This window comes from Melitaea cinxia, chromosome 9, assembly GCF_905220565.1.
Source record: "Melitaea cinxia chromosome 9, ilMelCinx1.1, whole genome shotgun sequence".
NCBI classification, from domain to species: Eukaryota; Metazoa; Arthropoda; class Insecta; order Lepidoptera; family Nymphalidae; genus Melitaea; species Melitaea cinxia.
The window spans coordinates 3428689-3450760 of record NC_059402.1 but is presented as its reverse complement, the minus strand read 5'-3'; the positions used below and the strand labels follow the sequence as shown (position 1 = coordinate 3450760).

The 22072-nt window shown below is 31.2% G+C and overlaps 1 protein-coding gene across 1 annotated transcript; it reads left to right on the top strand.

Annotated features, from left to right (window-relative positions):
• The first annotated feature begins 11142 nt into the window (after nt 1–11142).
• On the top strand, nt 11143–20806 carry LOC123656448 (membrane-bound alkaline phosphatase-like). The gene is made up of 8 exons (XM_045592131.1): nt 11143–11199; nt 12050–12223; nt 12577–12769; nt 13181–13344; nt 17709–18039; nt 18351–18559; nt 19147–19255; nt 20553–20806. The coding sequence occupies exons 1-8, from the start codon at nt 11170–11172 to the stop codon at nt 20741–20743; spliced, it is 1401 nt and encodes a 466-aa protein (XP_045448087.1). The 5' UTR covers nt 11143–11169; the 3' UTR covers nt 20744–20806.
• Nucleotides 20807–22072: the final 1266 nt, after the last annotated feature.

Below are 22072 nucleotides of genomic sequence, written 5' to 3'. Positions count from 1 at the left end.
ATTATTTTTTGGTTTTTAGTACATTTATCTTAAACATTGCAATGTATGTTTAACATAAAACCGTTTAACTTAAAAAGTTTTTTTACCTATTTTTATTCTTTAATACTATGCGATAAAATGAAAAGGGGATTTACTGCTCAGAATTTCACAATTTTGTTTTTATTGTTTTTGTCATTATTTGGAATGTGTATTCTGTAGAAAAAATAAAAATATATACTTGATGATAGGTAAGCGAGGTAGTTACAGAATCTGGCTGTTGCGGTATTGCGGTTTTGTGCTGATTTTGTGCGGGAGTTTGTGTTGGTTTCCAGAACCCTGTCATATGTTTGAACTTTTACGAAGTAATCTATTGATTAACTTTAAATTATTTCTATTAATTAACTTTCCCCGACACTCGACGGTGTCTGTTATTTCATTAGTAATTAGTAGCATACACATTTTCATCCCCCTTTTCAACCCATTTAAGTCTTTTGCAATAAAACGTAATCTATATCCTTTTCAAAGGTCTCCTTTATCTCTGTACAATATTTTATCAAAATCAATTTATTTATCATGAGGAACTCCCGAGACCACAATTGTTCTAAAGTATTTGAAATGTCGGGCATTTAAAAAACTTAATAAACCGCGGTAAAATTCGATAAAGTTGTTTCATCATAATGAGTGAAAGTCGCGTATACATTAGAAAATTAATTTATTTGTTTAAGTGTGGTAGCGTAACAGACAGAAGAAGATACTTTCGCATTTATTATGTTATAATAGTATGAATTAGTAAGTAAGGCCAACTATCTTTATTAAAAACTAGCTGTGCCCGCGACTTCGTCCGCATGGAATTTACCAAAAATGTTATTGTTCAGTTCGCAGAGTTATAATATAAATAAATTTCTAAAATAAAAGTAGCCTAAGTTACTCCTTACTATATCAGCTATCTGCCAATGAAATTCCCGTCTAAATCGGCCCAGCCGTTTCAGAGAGTAGCCGGAACAAACAGACAGACAGACAGATAGACAAAAATTGTAAAAAATGTTATTTTGGTATATGTACCGTGTATACATCCATAATTATGCATTTAGTAAAAAGCGGTTATTTTAATATTACAAACAGATACTTGACTTTTATTTATTTGTAAAGATTTTGGCGGAAACATATATACCTATATGTATTACTCTATTTAGTTTAACTTGTTCGAAATCAAACATATCAATGATACAGAAAAGTGTGTCTAGTAATTTTATCCGTGACTACGAACAAGGGAATTTATCGCGGTAACAGCTGTTTAATATGTCTTTCTATATTGTATTATAAAATACTAGCTGACCCGACGATCTTCGTACTGCGATTATTTTTTCTGAATATATCGTTTTTTTTTTTTCTTTCATACAAAAAAAATCTTGTCCTGACAATAATGAATACCAAAAAAAAAAATTAATTTGATGCAGTCGTTCGCGCATTTTACGTATAAGTTATATACGAGTATATAATATAATATTATAGCTATTATTATATTAGAAATACTCTTATAACATTTGAAGCCGTTAATTGAAATGAAAAATAAATATACGTAAAAATAATAACGTAGTTATTACGTACAATAAATAACGTAGTTAATTTTTGTTGTAACACCCATATTAAATCTTTAAATGCATCTATTAATAGATTTTACTCTATTTTTTTTTTTTTTTCTATAAAACGTGCTCCAGATCACAAACAAAAGAGTTTTTAATAGGTTTTACTTGTGGCTGGGAATAAGGAACTCAACCAATGTGTCAGCTGTTTATAGTATTAATTCGATAACATCGTACTGAGTTGAGTCGTTATTAGTACTAAAATGTTTTATTTTTTTAATGATTTTTATATAGTAGATAAAATATTGGGTATTTGACGTAAAGAATGATTGACAACTTCAATGCGCTTACATGTTGCTTGCAGGTAAAAAAAAGAAAAAAAAAATATGTGGTGTCATGGGACACCAGGTAGGAACGAAGTTCCTTCGGATAGTACAGAAGCATCACAATTTGAAAAAAAAATGTTGAATTTTATATATATTTTCTAGTTGTTGATTTTTTTTTTATTTCGTTGATTGGTTTTTAATTAAGTACATAAAAGTATTTAGGAAATTTAGTATTTTAGAAAATAACAAATACGGTTTGTCGACAGTATAAAATTACAAAAATAATTTAAAAAAAAGTTTACTAGTAATATTTTAGTTTTACAAACGTCATATTATACATTCGTGTGACTGATATTACGTCACTTCCGTTATATATTTTTCTTACGGTTTTATTATCACATTTTTTTCAGTTCGGTCGCCCAGCCAAATGTCAAGTCTGCCGTAAGGAACTTCGTTCCAACAAGAAATAGATCACAACTGATTGAAACATTCCTTCTAGTTCTAGTCTCTTGTTTTAATAATTGTATTTATAAAAAAAACCGACTTCAATTACAACGACAAGTAATGCAACATAGGTAGACGAAAAAATAGTCAAGTAAATACGCATTATCAAAGATTAATCTAAAAGTTGTCATCAGATTTCGATGAAATTTAAACGTGACAGAGTCAATGAAAAATCATGAAAATAGATACAACCAGTAAAAAGTTATGCGGATTTTCAAAGGGTTTTCCTCGATTTCTTTGGGATATCTCCTTTCCAACAAAAAAAGAATTATCAAAATCGGTTCATAAACGACGAAGTTATCCCCGAACACACACACACACACACACACACACACACACATATATATATATATATATATATACGGTCAAACTGAGTAACCTCCTCCTTTTTTGGTTTCGGTTAAAAAATATCACTAATATTAAAAAGCGTGACTTACATTAAAACATATAGTGTTATTACAATATTAAAAAAAAAACTAAGTATAATATACATTCAATAACCTAATTAAATCTATTTTATTTAAAATGTGATTAATATAATATATCAAAATTAAACAAATAAAAAGATTAACACCCGATTTCCGAAAGGCTGATCAACGCAAAAATTAACAAAACATCTATCAAATCTCATGTTAAGTATCAAATGAGTTGCTAAAAGCATGGTTAAACTACTTAATTTATTCATACTGTCAGTTGACATAGCTATCAAATTTGAATCTGGGATCGTATGTTAACCGCCATTTTTGGTTTCCGAAACGCGAATTAAGCTATAATCATTGATCAAACGTCTGTCAAATACTCGATCAACTAATCGGTGTATATCGGCGAATTAACTTAAGGAAAACAATTATTTTCTACGTGAATATAAATTTTGTTTCTTTAAAGGTATGTAAAACATATTTATAACCAAGTGTTATAAATGTAATATATGCTTTTTCTTATAAAAGTCTATATTTTGATCTTGTTAAACTAAATTTTTTTGTTTTTTTTTTGTTGTAGGTTACGCAGATGTCTATTATTATCACCAAGAAGAAAATTGTCAAAGTTCAATAAAAAATGAAAACACTTCTGTGCGGTCATTTCTATTATTGACACTTTTTAACTGTTATTTTTTAAATTTTATTAGTAACAGTATATAAATAATACTTAGGTAATTTAAAAAAAAGGTCATAAAAATTTAAATTTCAATCAAATATATATATAAATATACATTTATAGGAACGATTTAAAAAAAAATACTTATAATTACTTAATAACTAGAATTTAAATAAGCTATTATAATTATAATTACTTTATCATATTTACATACTCCTTCTGTTTAATTTTTTTTTCTATATCCAATGATGGATGTTTTTTTTTTTAATCAGTCTATATTCTGATAATTTAATTTTTTCTTCTAAAGATGCACTCTTCATCTTTTTTTCATAATATTGTTTTTTTTTTTTAAATTATATTATGGTTTTCAGGAACTATTTTCTTTTTCTGTATCTTCGTTTATATGATGCTTTATTGGATGTATCAGTATTATCAGAATTATTAAATAGCATCACAACTAACAGTTTCAGTAGGTTTTGATACATCACAAATATAAAATAATATTTAATTATAATGTTACATCACCACATGTTACAAAACGAATGTCAAATCAAACTAATCGAGGACTGGCTAATTTTGCTGTGAGTGACGTTTTAGCAACTCAAATTTATTTGACAGCCGAGTTAAATCTAACAGTCGTTTAGCAGACCTATGCTTTGACAAACGTTTCAGAAACCGGGCGTTAATGTTCAAACATACATTATAATATTTATATCAGTTTATTGTTGAGTAAGAATGAAAAAATATACCGACGGTCTACTTCAAGTTATGTTCTGTGCAACCGAAATGCACTTTTAAGTGACATGAAAACAACGATCCCGTCAGTTTATTACTAACCGTTGAAGTGTTAAAGTGAACAATACTGATATTATAATAATTAGTTATTTAAAAATTGCACATTCATTTTAAATACAAATATAAAAACTTTTTTTATGTAATTAATTTTTTTAATTCCCGAATTCTTTTATTACTTTGTCATAGATAAAAGTAAAGAATGTATCTTTTTAATCTTTGTTCCTGGGCTTGTGTGTTAGTGTGTGTTGTTTGTACAAAAGGTCGTAGTTTGCACAGCAATAGTAAGTATACACAAATAGTAATTATTAAATAAAAAGTAACCTAGTTACATATACGAAACTATATATATATATATATATATATATATATATATATATATATATATATATATATATATATATATATATATATATATATATATATATACAATAATTGTATTTGCTCGCAAACAAAAAAAACTGACTTCAATTACATCGACGAGTTAATACAACGTAGGAAACGAAAATATAGTAAAATAGATACGCGTTATCAAAGATTACTCAAAAAGTTGTAGTCAGATCTAGATGAAATTAAAATATAACCACATTATAAACATCACCTTTCGATTAAATTTAAAATCATCAAAATCGGTACACGCAGTAAAAAGTAATGCGGTATAATAAAACGAAGGACGATGAAAAAATTTTCAAGTAAAAACGCATTATTAGATATAACTCGAAAAGTAGTTGTTAGATCTCAAATCAATATAAATGGGACCAAATGACACGCATCACCTTTCGATATTTTTTTTTTATCGAAATCGGTCCACCCAGTCAAAAGTACTCAAGTAACATACATTATAGTTATGGTACCTGGTCCTAGGAAATAAAATATAGGTCTTCAAAGGTATGATTATAGATTGCGTTTTCGTTAAATACGACTAGATCGGCAAACAAAAGTATAGCTCCATCTTTCTTTCTAATTTGAACAGGTGATAAAATAAATGACGTAATTTTGTAAAATATCTACAGAAATGTTTAATTTGATTTTATTCTTGTACAAAATTTGTATTTAAGTTTAATAGTTCGCTTATTTGTTTTACGTTATTGTTTTTGCAGTTCAAATAATCTATACTAATATTATAATGCTGAAAAGTTTGTTTGTTTGTTTGCCTAATGAATCTTAGGGTCTGCTGCTTTGAATTGTGTTGGAGAGTCCATTTCCCGAGGAAGGTTATAAGATATATAAAGTTTTAGTTTTTTATTAATTAGTGTAAGTGATAAATCCGTACTGATTAATTTTATGTAAATAAATAAATAAATAAATAATATAAAATTATGATAATTAATAATAATTATTAACTGTCTTAAAAGTAACATAACAGTCAGAAATCGAAACAAATGTGACATTATTTGAAAGTTTGTGTTTAAAGCATTTTTGAGAGTGTGGAGAACAAGGTGTAAAGTTCCTCATCCACCACTGAAGAGGAAGGGTCCTCCGACCAGACGGGTGTTGTGTCTGGTGGGCTTCTGCCCCGAAGGTTGTTGTTGGTATCTTGTATATATGTTAAATTTTCGGATAACTTTAATATCCCGATGATGAAAGGGCTATCCCTACAGATCACCCGGTACGGTCCACATGGTCGTAAGCGGTTACTGTATCTCATAGACGCTTGCAACATCAGAATCACTGCAAGCGCGTTGCCGACCCTAGTCTCGACCCTCCTCGGGACCTCAGGCCACCTTACCCATCTCGGGAGTACAATAATACTTGAGAGTAGTGTTATTTAGCTGTGATCGTATAGTCGAATTGAGTAAGCTCCTCTTTTTTTGAAGTCGGTTAAAAATAGTCAAGTAATTACGCATTATATATTACTTGAAAAGTGTTTGTTAGATCTCAAATGAATTTAAATGGGACTAAATGAAAAACACCACCTTTCGATTATTATTTTTTTGTCGAAATCGGTCCATCAAGTCAAAAGTTCTGAAGTAACATACATAAAAAAAAATACAGTGGAATTGAGAACCTCCTCTTTTTTTGGAAGTCGGTTAAAAATACAATCGATTTGAGAACGTCCTCCTAGATTGGAAGTCGGTTATAAGTCGGTTATAGGTCAGTTATAAGTCGGCTATAGGTCAGTTATAGGTCAGTTACTATAAATATTACTAGCGGACGTGACAGACGTTGTCCTGCCCGGAAAACAGCTTCCAAATTTAATTGCTTACCAACCGATAGCAGCGCCACCTACCAGGTCTAATTGAGATAAAACCTATTCTCCCCAGTTTGACCAAATTACAGATGCTTACAAAATTTATAAAAGGTGCTTCCGTAGTTTCGGAGTTTATCACTAACATACATAATGACTTTTTATATATATCACTTTATACTTTTTATAGATATTATTAGAAAGGACTAGGTAGGAAAATAATCTTAAATCGTAAATGCTTCAATTATAGATAATGATTGCGGAAATCATCGATAATATGTCAGTTTAAGATTAATACTATTACAAACTGACACTTCTCTTTAATCAATATGTACTTTTTTGTATTATCGATAATTATATGTTATGACTTATCGTGATACAGTTTCTGGTTACCTTTCTTTTTGGCGCTGTTGTAGGTTGAACATAATGTGTATTTGTTTACATACATTATTTACTTGTAATTGTTAGGAAAAAAATAATATCTATATCCTTCAGTTGCTACCTAAAACTAGTTATCAATTTGTAGGTAGTAGTTTTAATTCATAAAAAAATTATGGCGATAGGCATGATCACATTGGAGATCAAAATTATCGTATATAGAAGATTCAATTCTGATCAAACGTTGCTGTGTTTTAGCGTATTCTAATGCTGCTTTATATTATAATTCTAGGCGTTTACTACCCAACAATTGAGGATCTAATGATTGTACTCTTCTCTACAACGCTCCTAGTTGAAAGAATACTTTTTGGTTTAAAGAAAAAACGGCCAGACTATTAATTTTTGTGTACGATAAAATAAGACAAATAAAACTTTTTTTCGTCTTTTATCTGTGAATTATTTGGGTTCCAATTCTAAAAGTAAATATGACAACAAAACCATTTCATAAACGAAATTTCATTATTTATTTTGTTTGGAAACGTTTTTAAATCTCTCCATTCATATTCCGGTAACAGAAAATTATATTGACTTTGATAAAAGGGAAAAATACAATGACTTGTTTTGAGATTTGATGCCACATTGAGATACGTTCCCAGAATTTAATCATTCAAACAATATAATGAACTTATTTAAATTATTTGACTTGCAACTCTCCAAAATATTTGTTAATGTTTGGCATATATGCGTGATTGTACCCGTGACTATGGTGATTGCAATAAATAGGGTTGAAAAATATAAATAAATATAAAATACTTATGATATAACACGCCGGACTACAATAAATATCTAAATTACTTATTTAAGTGCTATTGAGCGGAATCAAAGCCACTCATCATCAGCACAGCAAGCAGTGTCAGTGTCACTACTGTAATGCGTTTTTATTATTTTAATTGATTTCAAACATTTATAAATATATTTTAAAATAAATTCTGTTATACTTAATTAGAGGTCTTTGTTTAATCCATGTATTAAAAGATAACTTACGATATTTCTAAGTACTATATAAATTCGTGGTAAATTGCATAGAAGAAAATTAATTAATACTATTGGTCGCCCAGGGGTCGGAGTTCGACCATAATTAAAATGTTTAATTAAAGAAAACTAAAAAGCTATGAAAATAAAGTATCTTTTTTTTAATATTTCAATTTGACTACAGACTTTGACAATCAACAAAAGAGATAATATGCGTGATGTGTCAAAAATATGGTAGTGTGCGTATTTATTTTTCTCTATAGATTTAATATATTTTTATGCATAAATGAAAAAAATATATAAGCATTCCTTCTCTATATAAACTATAAGTGTGCACAAATTCATACTCCTCCGTCCGCGCAATTTTCGTAAAAAAGGGTACAAAGTTTTTGCTTCTTGTGACTACCATAGCTTTTCTATAAGCTGGCGTTTGCTTGCTGCAAGCGCGTTGGTGACTTTAAACCTGACCTTTCCAAGGAGCTCTGGCTACCTTACTCACAACAGAAACAGAACACTTCTTAAAACCAGTGCTATTTAGCTGTGATCTAATATAAGGTTTAAGTACTTTCCTCTTCGGGCTGCTTCAGATTTTGAGTAGGCTTTCCTGCTGTAGCTAATCTCAACAAAAACAATGCATTAATCCAGATGCATGTTAAATTATCAAAATAAATTTAACGAAATATAAAAAAATTATATGGTCCCAATAACAATTAAAGTCTAATAAACAATACCTCATCTATAACAACATAATTTTAATAAAGAACCAATTACAAAATAGCAACGTCAAGCGAAGTCAATCAAGCGTTACCAGAATCTCAAGAAGGCCAGGGTCGCAAAACCGAGGTGCTGCACGTTACACGTATTGATGTGTATACCCAAATATATTAGAATTTATTACTTTGTGAACTTGGACGCTACAATTGTGTTTTACTATTACAATTATTAGACAACTGCTCTGATGAAGTGGTTACATCCTCTTAACTTGTATCTTTTTGGTACATTGGTTTTGGTTTTATACCGACACGGAACAGATGTTTGTATTCATACAAATATTTGGGTCTGATGTGGGTGATGTGTATACAATACGTTTTATGTGTATGTGTAGAAAAATAATATTATCTTTACAAATAAATTTAATTATAGTGTCTGTATGTAATATTAAAGTAACCGCTTTTTACTAAATGCATATGAATTTTGTCTGTTTGTCCCCGCTAATCTCTGAAACAGCTGGACGGATTTTGACGGGACTTTCACAGCTGGTGTAGTAAGGAATAACTTAGGCTACTTTTATTTTAGACATTTGTTTATTTTATAACCTCTGCGAACTGAACAATAACTTTTTGCTTAAATACCACGCGGACGAGGTCGCAGGCACAGCTAGTAAATAATAAACGCTTAACACTCAACGGCCTCCACTAGGATTATCTTTTGTGACGAGGGTCCGGAAAACACACACAAAACACAAGCACAAACGCCCAGACCAAAACAAACATCTATATGACCAATAATATTTGTCAAGAGCGACTTTCGAATCCTCGACAAGCGCAACAGCCAGTGCTGTGCTTTCGTATGAAAGCCCTGTATGTGTGTATGTAGACAATAAACATGAATTTTCTGTAACTATTCATCACACCGCAGTGGATAATTAAGCTCGTTGTAGATTAAGCTCAGATCTCTCTCCTACATGTTGAAAGAGGCCTATTCACACACACACACACACACACAAACACACACACACATCAGCCTATTGCAGTCCACTGCTAGACATATGCCTCCACAAGTTCGCGCCAAAAATGGCGTGAACTCATGTGTTTTACCCATAGTCACCACGCGGGGCAGGCGGGTTGGTGACCGTTCTATTCTCAGTAGTGAGATATTACAAGCTGAATCCTGGTTACTTACCCAGACAGAACAGACGTTTTTGTTACAATATATTTAAAGCAATTAATTTAATTGAAACGTATGATTAACAAGTTATTAAAACGTAACAATTTAGTCAAATTGTCATTTTGTTAATTAAAAAATACATCGAATCATTTAATTTAAAACTCTTAAAATTATTTATTTAAATAAATAATTTAATTATTAAAAAAAATATTAAGTAATATATAAATGAAACAATATTTTTACTGCGATAGGTTCAAGATATCGTGATAAGAGTATATTTCGTGATCTTAAGTATTTAACTATTTGAATTTTCCTAAGAGGTCAAGGTAAGTTGGACAACCTCACGTAATAAATAACTGGTTGTTTGGAAATCGTTACATATTTTCTAAATGATTCGTAACCTTGTAGGTACTGTGAGCTGTGGGGAAATTAATTGTTAATATCTTGTTTATTGTGATCATTATAATATATTGTATCGATTATTTTATATGTGTATTATAACTGAGACAGTAAAAAGACATCACGAGTCGACTCCTCCTGACTAAGGAATGGGCAATAAAAAATCGTCTGTTCCTTAGATAAGCACCTTAATGCTTGTATTGTCGGTAACAGTCGACTGACATGGCTTTATATTTTTTTATAAATATGCATATAAATAATATACAAATATTACATCCAGACTAGGGCGGGAATCAAACTCAAAAGCAAAAATCATGGTCACTGCCCACTGCGCCATCTGGTTAGTCACTATGCTTTTAGATACTGCCTAATTCAGTTTTTTGGTCGTTAATCTAATGTAGAGAATGCCTAATTGTGTCATGTTTAGCTGCAAAATCTAAAAAATTACCGCGGTAATGAAGTTGATATCTTGATTTTTAAGAAACTTTTGTAAGTAGTGTATATATATATATAAGCATTATAAAATTTTACTAGTACATTCCAAAGTAGATTTTATATTGCTTAAAGAACAATTTTTTGATATATCGTTAAATAATATTATTGAACATTCTGTATGCACACGGGCGATCACTGAGATACAACTACGTACGCGCTAACAATATGTATGGTGAGCGTACAACGGCTTATATTGTGCCTTGACTAATTAACAACCTACCGTTAGATTTGTGCAAAAATATTTCAAATAGAAATATCAAAAATAAATTAAAATAACATTACTTAAATATTTTTAACTAAAAATTTACTTAAATTGTATTTTATTGTATTATTGTGTTTATTTGTAACATTACAAATGTAATTCTGTATTTTGTCAATTTTGTATTGGTGTGCAAATATTGTAGTTTTGTATCTTCCTATTATTTAAAAATGTATACATTTTGAAATATTTTTACTTACAGATAAACTAACAAAACAGTTGTTTGATGAAAAGAACAAAGATCATTGGAAGATGCAAGCACAGTTTGCATTACAAGCGAAGGTAATTATAAGAAATTTAGAATAATTCCAAGTCAATTATTTTGCTTGTAAATTGGATAGAACTCTTTCTCGTCAAAACTTAGCATTGTAGGAGAGTAGCAGTAACCGCATAGCGTAGACACTGGTCGACGCAGTGTCGGACGTCCTCCGGCCCGCTGGACCGACGATCTACGTAAGATTGCCAATGTAGGTATGACTGACGCAAACTTGGGGGGCCTATGTCCAGTAGTGGACTGCAATACGCTGAATTGACTGAGACTACTGATACTTTTTATTTCGAATTTTATTTGGAGATCTACCGATACCTTATATCTTGTCAGAATTGCAAAGTAGATGTCGTTTGAATGTAGATATTAAAATTAGAGAATCCGATCAAAATGAAAACAAAAATTGACAATTGATTATGTAAGGCCAAATTTCTGTATAGGCTATACAAACATATGTAATGGGATGTCATGGGAATGAAACTACGACTCAACCTGTTGCTGTGACTACAACAAAAACCTGTTAACGTTTTATTGTCTTTTGTTGGCCATTTTTATTGGTGGTTATTTCAAATATATTTAATTGAAGACATAACATATCATATGTGTCTTGATAGTGTCGCTCAAAAAAAAAGAAGGCGTGGTCAGACGCTTGTCCACAACCACATGTGGCATTCGAAAGCGCATATTGGAATTAAAAAAGTACCCAAATGTAGACAATAATAACAAGACATATAATAGAGATAGTGAAACTAAAAAGAAACAGATAGATAGAGTAATATGTCTCTCCGGATCCCTGACACTGGATTGCTTTTTGTGGCCGTTGAGTATAAGGCCTTTATTGATTATTAAAATTCTGAATTTCAGATCTCAACGTTTCTAAACACCAATGTCGCTAAAAATGTAATCCTTTTCCTTGGAGATGGCATGAGCATCGCTACCCTGGCCGCGACCAGGGTCTACCTTGGCAGAAAGTATGGGCACCTGGGTGAAGAAGTTAAATTGAGCTTCGAGACCTTTCCCTTCACTGGATTAGCTAAGGTTAGGTTATTTTTTCAATTTTTCAAAGTGGAGTGATCAACAAAACTACACAGTTACAGTTACAGTTAAATCAAATTTATTGAATTTTCTTTTTTTAGGTGGTAGTGTTGTACACTACCTAGGCTTCATCTTAGAACTGTAATTTTTAATAAAAAGTTTCAATTTGAAATGAATTACTGGCCAGAAATTGCTCAGACAACTCGCTTGCGGTTTAATTTAAATAAGTATAATAAAAATAGATATAAAATATTTTTTATCCATTAAAAATATGGATGAAGATCGTGTCTAGCTTGGATTTTAGAACATATTAGGTATTGATATTGTTAAATGATATGAACAATTATATATTTCAGACATACTGCGTAGACAGTAACGTAGCAGACTCAGCGTGTAGCGGTACAGCTTATCTCTCGGGAGTCAAGGCCAATAGTGGGACAGTGGGACTCAGTGCTGTCGTAAAACGTGGTGATTGCGAGGGGCAAAGAAATTCATCCAACTCAGTCACTGGTTTGATGAGTTGGGCTCAACGAGCTGGCAAATCTACAGGTGGCATTTTAATACTAGATGAACTTGTTGTTTTATTGCCAATAAATTTAAATATATTGAAGACCGATTGACAGTTTTAGCAATGAAACGTGATGTGTGTATGTGCAAATGCTATTTTTAAAATTATAAAATTTTTACCGAGGACTGTGTGTAAAACTAAACACTGAGTGTGATGTTTCCATAGCTCATTTTAAGCCTGAGTAATTAATGTATCAATCCTTAGATATCCGATTTAATACAAAGAAAATGTTCATTCTATAATATTAGTTCATAATTTTAAGTAGTTGTCTGTATTTAGATCACTAAACGCACACATCAGAACGGTTTATTTTATTGATCTTTTGTTATTATTAACTACTCTACATTTTCTGTATTAAATCAAATTTTAAGAATTACATATACTATTTCCAGGCATAGTAACAACAACGCGAGTTACTCACGCAACTCCGGCTGCGGCCTACGCTCATTCGGCTGATAGGAAATGGGAAGCGGACGCAGACATGCCAAGACATGGCCTTCGTTGCGAGGACATAGCGAGTCAACTTGTCAGGGGAAGGGTGGGCAGTAGCATTGACGTAAGTTTTCCGGTATTTTTGTACTACACAAGAATACTACTATCAAAAGCAAATTTAAATTCTGCTCTACTAGGCATATATTGATTTCCTCGAAAGAAAAACTCTACATACTTTGCTTATTTTCGTCAATTCACAAACAAATGTAAAGCAAAAACATTATATATTCTGTGCGAGTGTCATAATAATCAGGCCTTAGTATGAATTTAAGAACACGCGTGCCTCGGGCTTCGGTGTGCGAAATTAATATACTTATCATAGATCAGATCCGACTTGTTGTCGACTTATTGGTGTTTTTTCCTCTTTCGGTTACATAATCAAATAATGTAATGAATTTAATTATATATAACATTGCTTAGTTATATATTTTATTAGGAAAATGGCTTATTTATAAGGCGTAAGATTAGCTTTAGGTTGTTTGAAATTTAAAAGTTCTGTACTGTAGATGTCTCTTCTCGTCTTGAAGGAATTATCAAGAATTCGGAAACTATGGTGTCGCATGTTTTCAACATTGAGCTGCAATCGCTGTGCGATGAAGTGAAAGACATAAAGAGTTCTTTATCTTTTTTAAGCAATTGATATAAAGACTGGTTGAAGGATCACTTCAGTCTGTAATTTCCCATAGCTGGGCATAGGCCTCTTTTCCCATCTAGGAGAAAGATCAGAGCTTCATTCATCACGCTGTTCCAATGCGGGTTGGCGGATATCTTCTCCACTATGAGTAACAATCGCTATCAGGCGTACATGATAACAACCGGGACCGACAACTTAACGTGGTCTCCGAGGCACGATGGGGAGACTCACAAAGACGGCAGAAACACCAAGACTGGACACGGAATCAAACCCGCAACCGCCAGCGCAACAGCCACAAACCAGTGTTGTGACTGTTGCGCCAACGCGTCGCGTAAAGGATCATAAGAACACATTTATCATTATCAAAAATCTGGAGGAGGAACATCTGTCAATGCGCACTGCGATAAGCGACATTACTACTCAATTTGAATAAATGGAACAAAGAGCTCGTTCGAGTAATGTAGTATACAGTGCAAACCATAAAATAAAAACGAGGACCTGTTGAATATTGTGAGTAAATTGAGTACTGTGGTAGGATATGATATTGCTCAAAATGATGTAGTCAGATGCATACGGACAGCTGAATATTGTAGATCTAGCCCTCGTCCACGTGCTATGGTGGTGCAATTTCAAAAATAGCACACTAATGACACTTTGCTATCGCTAGTATTAAATTTAACTGGGCATACCTTATAAAAACGGTAATCTCAAAACCACATCATTTACAAATCGATATAACTCTTCCTCTATTTACATCTCATAACATCTTTCCCCAACGGACAAAGCCTGTATGCTGCAGCCAGACTCAAATTGAAGGAAGTTCATTACAAATACGTTTGGATCAGAAATAATAATGCACAAGAAACATACTTCTGACAACAAAATACTAAAGAAATTAGTTTATTTGGGAAATTGATCTTAAAATAAGCTGTACATTAATTTAGTTTTAAAATTCTCGTCCATTAGCTTTTACTATCAGAATGTGAGAAGATCAAGAAAAAAAACAATGTTTCCATGCTGCCTAGTGACCTGTAGTGCTGATATAATTATACTGATGGAGGCATGGCTAAGCAATTGTGTTAATAGTTCGGAATTATTTAATGAAAGATATAATGTATGCAGCAGAGACTGTGCTTTAAATAGATTATTGAAAAAACGTGATAACGATAGCGTCTTAGCATCATAGCTATATTAAAAGAAAATGTTCTAAGATCATTACTAACTGGCAAAGTGATTGCAAGGATTCGTGGGTTTTTGTTGATACCCCAGCAGCAATTTTTTTTTAAATAATAACTTGACTCAGTGTAATTTCATTACGAATGCTACTAAAAAAAATTTAAATCTTATTCTTTCCGATATTATAACACATGTACATTGTACAGTTTCTGGTGATGTTGATGTATTGTGTAAGCTTGGCCTACTGCTTCCACCTATTTTTTTAAAAAAAATACAGGCACGCTTTGGCAGGTTCAAACTTAGTTTGAATTATGAGCCGCATATTCTGTTAAGTCTTAAGAAAATCTGAGTGTATGTCCTCGTGTATCGAAGGGCATGTAAAGTCGTCGTGTGTCAGTAGGGAATTATCCGCTAATCTGCACTTGTGCAGCGTAGAGTATTGAGCTCCAAATCTCCTTCTATATGGAGAAAGAGTTTTTTTACCCAATAGTGGATATTGCAATTAAATAAAAAATATATTTTTGTTACATTAAGGTATTTTGTATTAAAAAAATCCATCCTGGTTTGAAAAAAGTAGTTGATGATGATTCACTGGCTAACTCATTACATATATTCTAACGTATGATTAATTGATTCGTGACGGATATAGTGGCTATTGTAGTGACGTACGCTAACATGCATCGAACGTAATTTAACATAGTATTCGATCGGTTAAGATGTATTTTATTTGTCTATTTCTTAGTAAACTGTTAGTAGTCAGAAGCTGTATTATACGAAGTGTTAAATTTAACACGTAACTACATACGTAAATGCACGATCGTTAATGTAAAACTAGCTTACCTGGAACACTTTGGAAGTACCACATTTATTGTTTTTCGTGATTGTAAAGATTTTTTTTCAATTTTCTTTGCGAATGCGAATCTTGTTCGAATAATAAAAATAATCCTCCTTGGTGCAGTCGTTTGGAAGTTTTGCATCATCTGACTACTATCTATATCTATACATCTACACAAATAAATAAAATTGGGGTGTCTGTTTGTAATATTAAAATAACCTTTTTTTACTAAATGCATATGAACGAATGCTAAAATAACATTGTTTACATTTTTGTCTGTCTGTCTGTTAGTTCCGGCTAATTTCTGAAACGGCTGGACCCATTTTGACAGGACTTTCACTGGCAGATAGCTGATGTAAGGAGTAACTACTTTTATTTTAAAAATCTATTTATTTTATTACTCTTCCATTTGAACAATAACTTTTTTGTTAAATTCCACTCGTACGAAGTCGTGGGCACAGCTAAAAATCTAAAAATCTTAAAATTTAAATCCTTATTAAATTGATGATTCTTGTATAATTAGAAAGTGTAAGTATTGATGAATAATACAAATCCTTCTAGATTTTCCGTGATCCGAAAATTAGTCATACTATGTATGGAAATTTCAAAATGTTGGTTATGTTTTTCCTTCAAATCAAGTTGGTATACACATTTATTGCATATTTATTAGAAAACTTGAACTACCTATTTCTACTCTATGTGAATTAATAGATATACTAACAATACTTAATTTTTTAACCTTTAAAAAGGAAAAAAAAAACATTACATTCATGTTTCATTGGTTTTGCCAATTTTTGTCAATTGTTTTATAATCAAAATATAAAAATATAAAAATATGTATTATTAAACATCGACTTTGAAATAGTACGTAAGCAATTATATTATTTTGTATTTTTTAGTGTTTTAGAATAAATTTAATTAATATTTTTTTTTAATTTTCATTATTTCAGTCGTCACATTATGAAAAATTGTTATTTGCTTTTTTTTTCAATTATTTCAGTCACCAAATTCGTAACAATTTATTAAAATTTGTCATACATTTACTAAACCAATTCTGGTAACAAATTTATTTCATGATTTGATATTTGAAGATGACAAAAACGACTCTACATTCATACAAATTCTTCTTTATTAGTCGAGTTGAGGTAATAAGAATATCAGTGCCTTGACTTATGAATTAAACAATTAATCAGATCTCTAACTACGTAATGAGTTTCGTCGTCATCAGTTCTATCTATCTATAAAAGAGTAACAAATATAACATTGGTCCATCTATACAAACATTGTATATTTTTTATTTTTGATTCGTCCATTCACAATTATATACCATTTATTGCATAATACATCAAATATTAGCTGTTTGAGATGTCCCTCTCTTTGGTAGTTTAGGTTATTTTTAATGAAAACTCGAAACAATAGAGCTATTTAAGCTAACGTTACATTTTTCATTCATTAATTTAATTAATCACAGTGCCATCAGCTATTTCGAATTTTCTAGCGAATTTTTCAGGAATTTTATTATAAACAAAACCTGCCATAAAAATATGTAAAATCAATGAAAATCTAACAAATCTTAAAACTTTTTTGAATTACATTCTTTAAACATGCGCCATATTCAAATATAAATAAATATTTAAAGATCATTTTTAAAACGGCATTAAGAAAGTGTAGACTGTATCTAAAGATTTTTGAGCTATAAATAAAATTCACCATTCGAAATTGTTACGGCTTTAACAAGTATGCAGAAAACTATTTTTACCAATGAAATATCTTTGCACAACAGGTAATATTTGGCGGCGGAAGAAAAAACTTTTACCCCTCAACAGAAATAGATCCACATGGTCATTATGGAATTAGAACCGATGGCAGAAACCTCATAAGGGAATGGCTTCTTAAAAAAGAAAGCTTCGGATTCAGGCCGAAATATATATACAATAAACAAGATCTAGAAAAATTAAATACTGAATATGATAGTATACTAGGTTTATTCTCATTTGACCACATGCCTTATCATCTTGAAGCTGAGGAAGATGATCCCACATTAAGCGAAATGACAGAGAAAGCTATTGAGCTATTGTCGCAAAACAGGAAAGGGTATTTCTTATTTATTGAAGGTATGTTATGCATTTTATGTAGGTATAAGACAAAAATACTAAGCAAGTAAATTTTCTGGGTAAGAACTTGAACCTTACGGAAGATCACAGCTAACTAATTCTGCTCTCAAGGAGTGTTGTGTTTTCATGGCGATTGAGATAACCAGAGCTAACTGCCGACCTAACTGTATGAAAAGTCATTGATACATTTAAGAATAATAAAAAGGATATAAATGTCAAAAAGAGGTCTAAAACTGTGTAATAAAGACATTGTTATAATCATAATACTGTTAAAGATATTGTTAATAAGATAAACGAATACTTTATTTCAGGAGGAAGAATAGACACAGCTCATCATGAGACAAAAGCTCGCAAGGCCTTAGACGAAACGGCAGAATTAGCGAAGGCTGTAGAAATTGCTTTAAGAATGGTGAATCTTGAAGATACCCTAGTAGTGGTGACGTCAGATCACAGTCACACCATGACATACAGTGGTTATAGCAAAAGGGGTGCTGATATATTGGGACTTGCAAGTCCTAAGGTATTTTATATCGATTTTTAAACTGTCGCTGTAAAAAATCATTCAGTAAAAAAATTGTATTTATTGTAGTTACGTATTACTATAAACCAATTTGCTGTTTTCTATCAATAAAATTCGTTCATTTGGCAAACAAAGCTAAGGAAATTAAAAACAACATCAATTTGGTCACAACTACTGTTAGAATTTAAAACAAAGTAACATTATTTGCACTCAGAAGTAACAGCAATATATCTTAAAGTAAATTCTAAAACGATGATGAATATCTTACATATATATATATAATAAGTCTGTTAAAAATATTAATCTTTTTATAACTGCCTATGAAATGTGCATAATTATGTTAAAACCTTTCTTATTCATATTCAATAAAACTTTTGTTTTGAATTTTCGATGTTGTCCTAACATAAGTTGTTTCATAATAACAACATCATTTACATAATTCTATTAACGTAGCGCAATTATCAACTTAAAAATAAGCGTCACAATTTTATTAAAGTGCTACATATTTAGCAAATTTCAGAACATTACTTCCAACAACGTGACAAACTCCAGCATAAAAGGACTAAAGTTTCAATTGCACATTTCAGTTTAATACGTCAGACAACTTACCGTACAGCACTCTCAGTTACGCGAACGGTCCCGGCTATAAGCCTAATCATGGATTTAGAAGACATAATCTGATTCTGGATGATATGAGTAAGTATTGTAAGATAGTTATTTTTGATGAAAAATAATTTTTGCACATTGAAATTCATTCAGAGAGACAATAAGCGTTTCTCGGTGCGAACCTCTAAACCAAATTGCAACTGATATCTATTGGACTTCTGTCCAAATACATACCAGTAGTCGGGTCACCTTCATGACCTTCATTATATATTTACTATTACTGTAACACATCATAAAGTGCTCTTTGAAATTGCCTTTGCCAATAATTTCAGTTTGTCTTCCTCGCAATTTCCTTCACGTAATTTTGGATAAGATGGAAATGTTGTGGTAAAAAGTAGCCTGTGTTGTTTTAGATCTCCAGCTATCGTAACAAGTTTTATTATTATCACTTAAGCAGTTTTTGCGTGAAAGAGCAATTGAATTATTGAATGTAGTTACGTTTCGGCCTGTACCCATTGCTGGGCATAGGCCTCTTTCCCTATGTAGGAGGAGGATCAGAGTTTAATCCACCACGCTGCTCCAATACGGGTTGGCGAATATATTCCTTACTATGAGTAACGATCGCTATCAGGTGTACATGATAACAACCGGGACCGACAACTTAACGCGCTCTCCGAGGCACGGTGGGGAGATCCACAAGGACTACACTGATGGCTGATCAAATTAACTTAAGTAACCCTAAGCCTACTCAGGAGCTATGCTAGAGTTATTTCACCCACCAAAGGAACTTGAGAACAGCATAACTGAGCTGCGATTTTCTTTAAGATTGCGATACTTCCCCAGACGAGCTCTCCTTTTTGCTGCGACCTTCCTCGTATAGTTTTACTAAAGTATTTATTGATCTCTTACACTAAAAATCGTTTTAAATATTTAATTTTCTAAGTTTTAATATTTGATTTCTAATCATAATGTTGAATAGCATAGGTAAGCGCCTTAAGTAAATGTACCAAATTTTCTCAAAATTTAGCAACAAAGGAAATCCTAGTGTTGCAGTCACTGCAGTCTCAGCGGTTTTAATGTATTTTTATAAACTATTTAATATGAAAAAATTAAAGTGAGTCGTTTTCTGGAAATAAGAATAGTGGTGCTCTAGTGTATATCTGCATTTATAATGGGTAATAGTGTTGGGTTGTCTTTAAGAAATGGCTAATTAGCTATAAGTCCGCCCATTTTACTTCATAATATGTATGTAGCTTTATTTGTAATGTATTTGTAGTGAACCATAAAGAATATTCTAGTAATTTAATAATAATTTTTATTATTATTTAATTATCATAATTTTAGTAAGTATTGTATTTCTTATTTTAATTAATATCCTTTATTTTAGATGATCTAAACTACACATATCCATCACTCGCTCCGCTAGCTCGAGAGACCCATGGAGGCGAGGATGTAGCGGTTTTCGCCAAGGGTCCCTGGTCTCATCTCTTTACTGGAAATTATGAACAAAATTTCATACCTCACGCTATTGCGTACGCCAGTTGTATAGGTCCTGGACTCACTAAGTGTAAATCGTGATAGATTTAAGTGTTTGTATTAGACTTAATACTATGTTTAAGGTATTAAATTATTATGAGATTATAAGTAGTTTGATTTTGTAATACCTTAGTTATGTACATTGATCGAGTTATATATGTGATTTTTTTTTATTTAAAATTAACATCCACGAGCCCAAAATGCCCATGCCTTTTATAAAAAATTCATTATAATACCCACGGGCGATTTATCATTAGAACTACAAATCGAATCACGTGACTGCCTAGTAAATCTAGGACATGGTCCGGAGCTGACGGTTTTTTTCTATACATTTTTTTTTTGTGTATATACGATATTGGAATTATGTATCTTAATATTAACTTGAATGTCAACGACACTGAGATCCGGTAAAACTGTATGTGACATGTTACTGATATTTGTAATTTATATTTTTATGTATCCCAGTAAATAAAATAAATAAAACAATTTGAACATTTTTTTTGCATATAAATCAGATACGTCATAATATGTAATTAATATTCACGTTGAATAAATTATAACATTATATATTTCAAATTATATAATACGGGAAAGTAATACAAACAAAAAACTTTTCAATTGAAATTGTATATTTCAAGCAAATATATATATATATATATATATATATATATATATATAATTTTTATATTACAGTCGACTTGAAGCAAATTTAAGATTATTACTATTATATGATAACTATTAATATATAAACATATAGATAAAAAATAGCTTTTGTAATATTCTTTACATGTAATAATCCTTATTTGCAAAAAATTTCAACCCTTTTAAGTTAACAAACGCCTCACACTCAACTCACACTCAACAGCCCCCAGCAGGATGTGTGTCCTCTACCAGGACTCCAGATACAACACAAGATGACCTCAAACCCACAGACGAAAACAAACATCTGTTTGGCCTATGCAATTTAATCTTATGCGGGAGCTGAACCCGCAACTATCAACGGATTATTTGCCACCACTGCACCAACGTGTCGTATTTAATGATAGTAGTTAAAAAAATAAATAAAAACCTTTATAAAACTCAACATTCTTTATTTAAACTGTTGAAATTACATTTTTATTCGTCATAAAATTTACATTTACAATTGAAGATATTAAATTTCCAAAAATACATTTATAGGAATTTCAAGGACACATCCACTTATTTCAATTACTTTATTTGTATACACATAATTACATAGATATGTAGCGGGGTCTAATGGCATGGACGAAGTCGAATGCCCCCATTATTTCCTTCCAAATATCTACCCAAATGCCGGATCCTATCAATCTAAGTGTCGCAGTCTTTAAAGATAGATAAAATCTTCGTAGT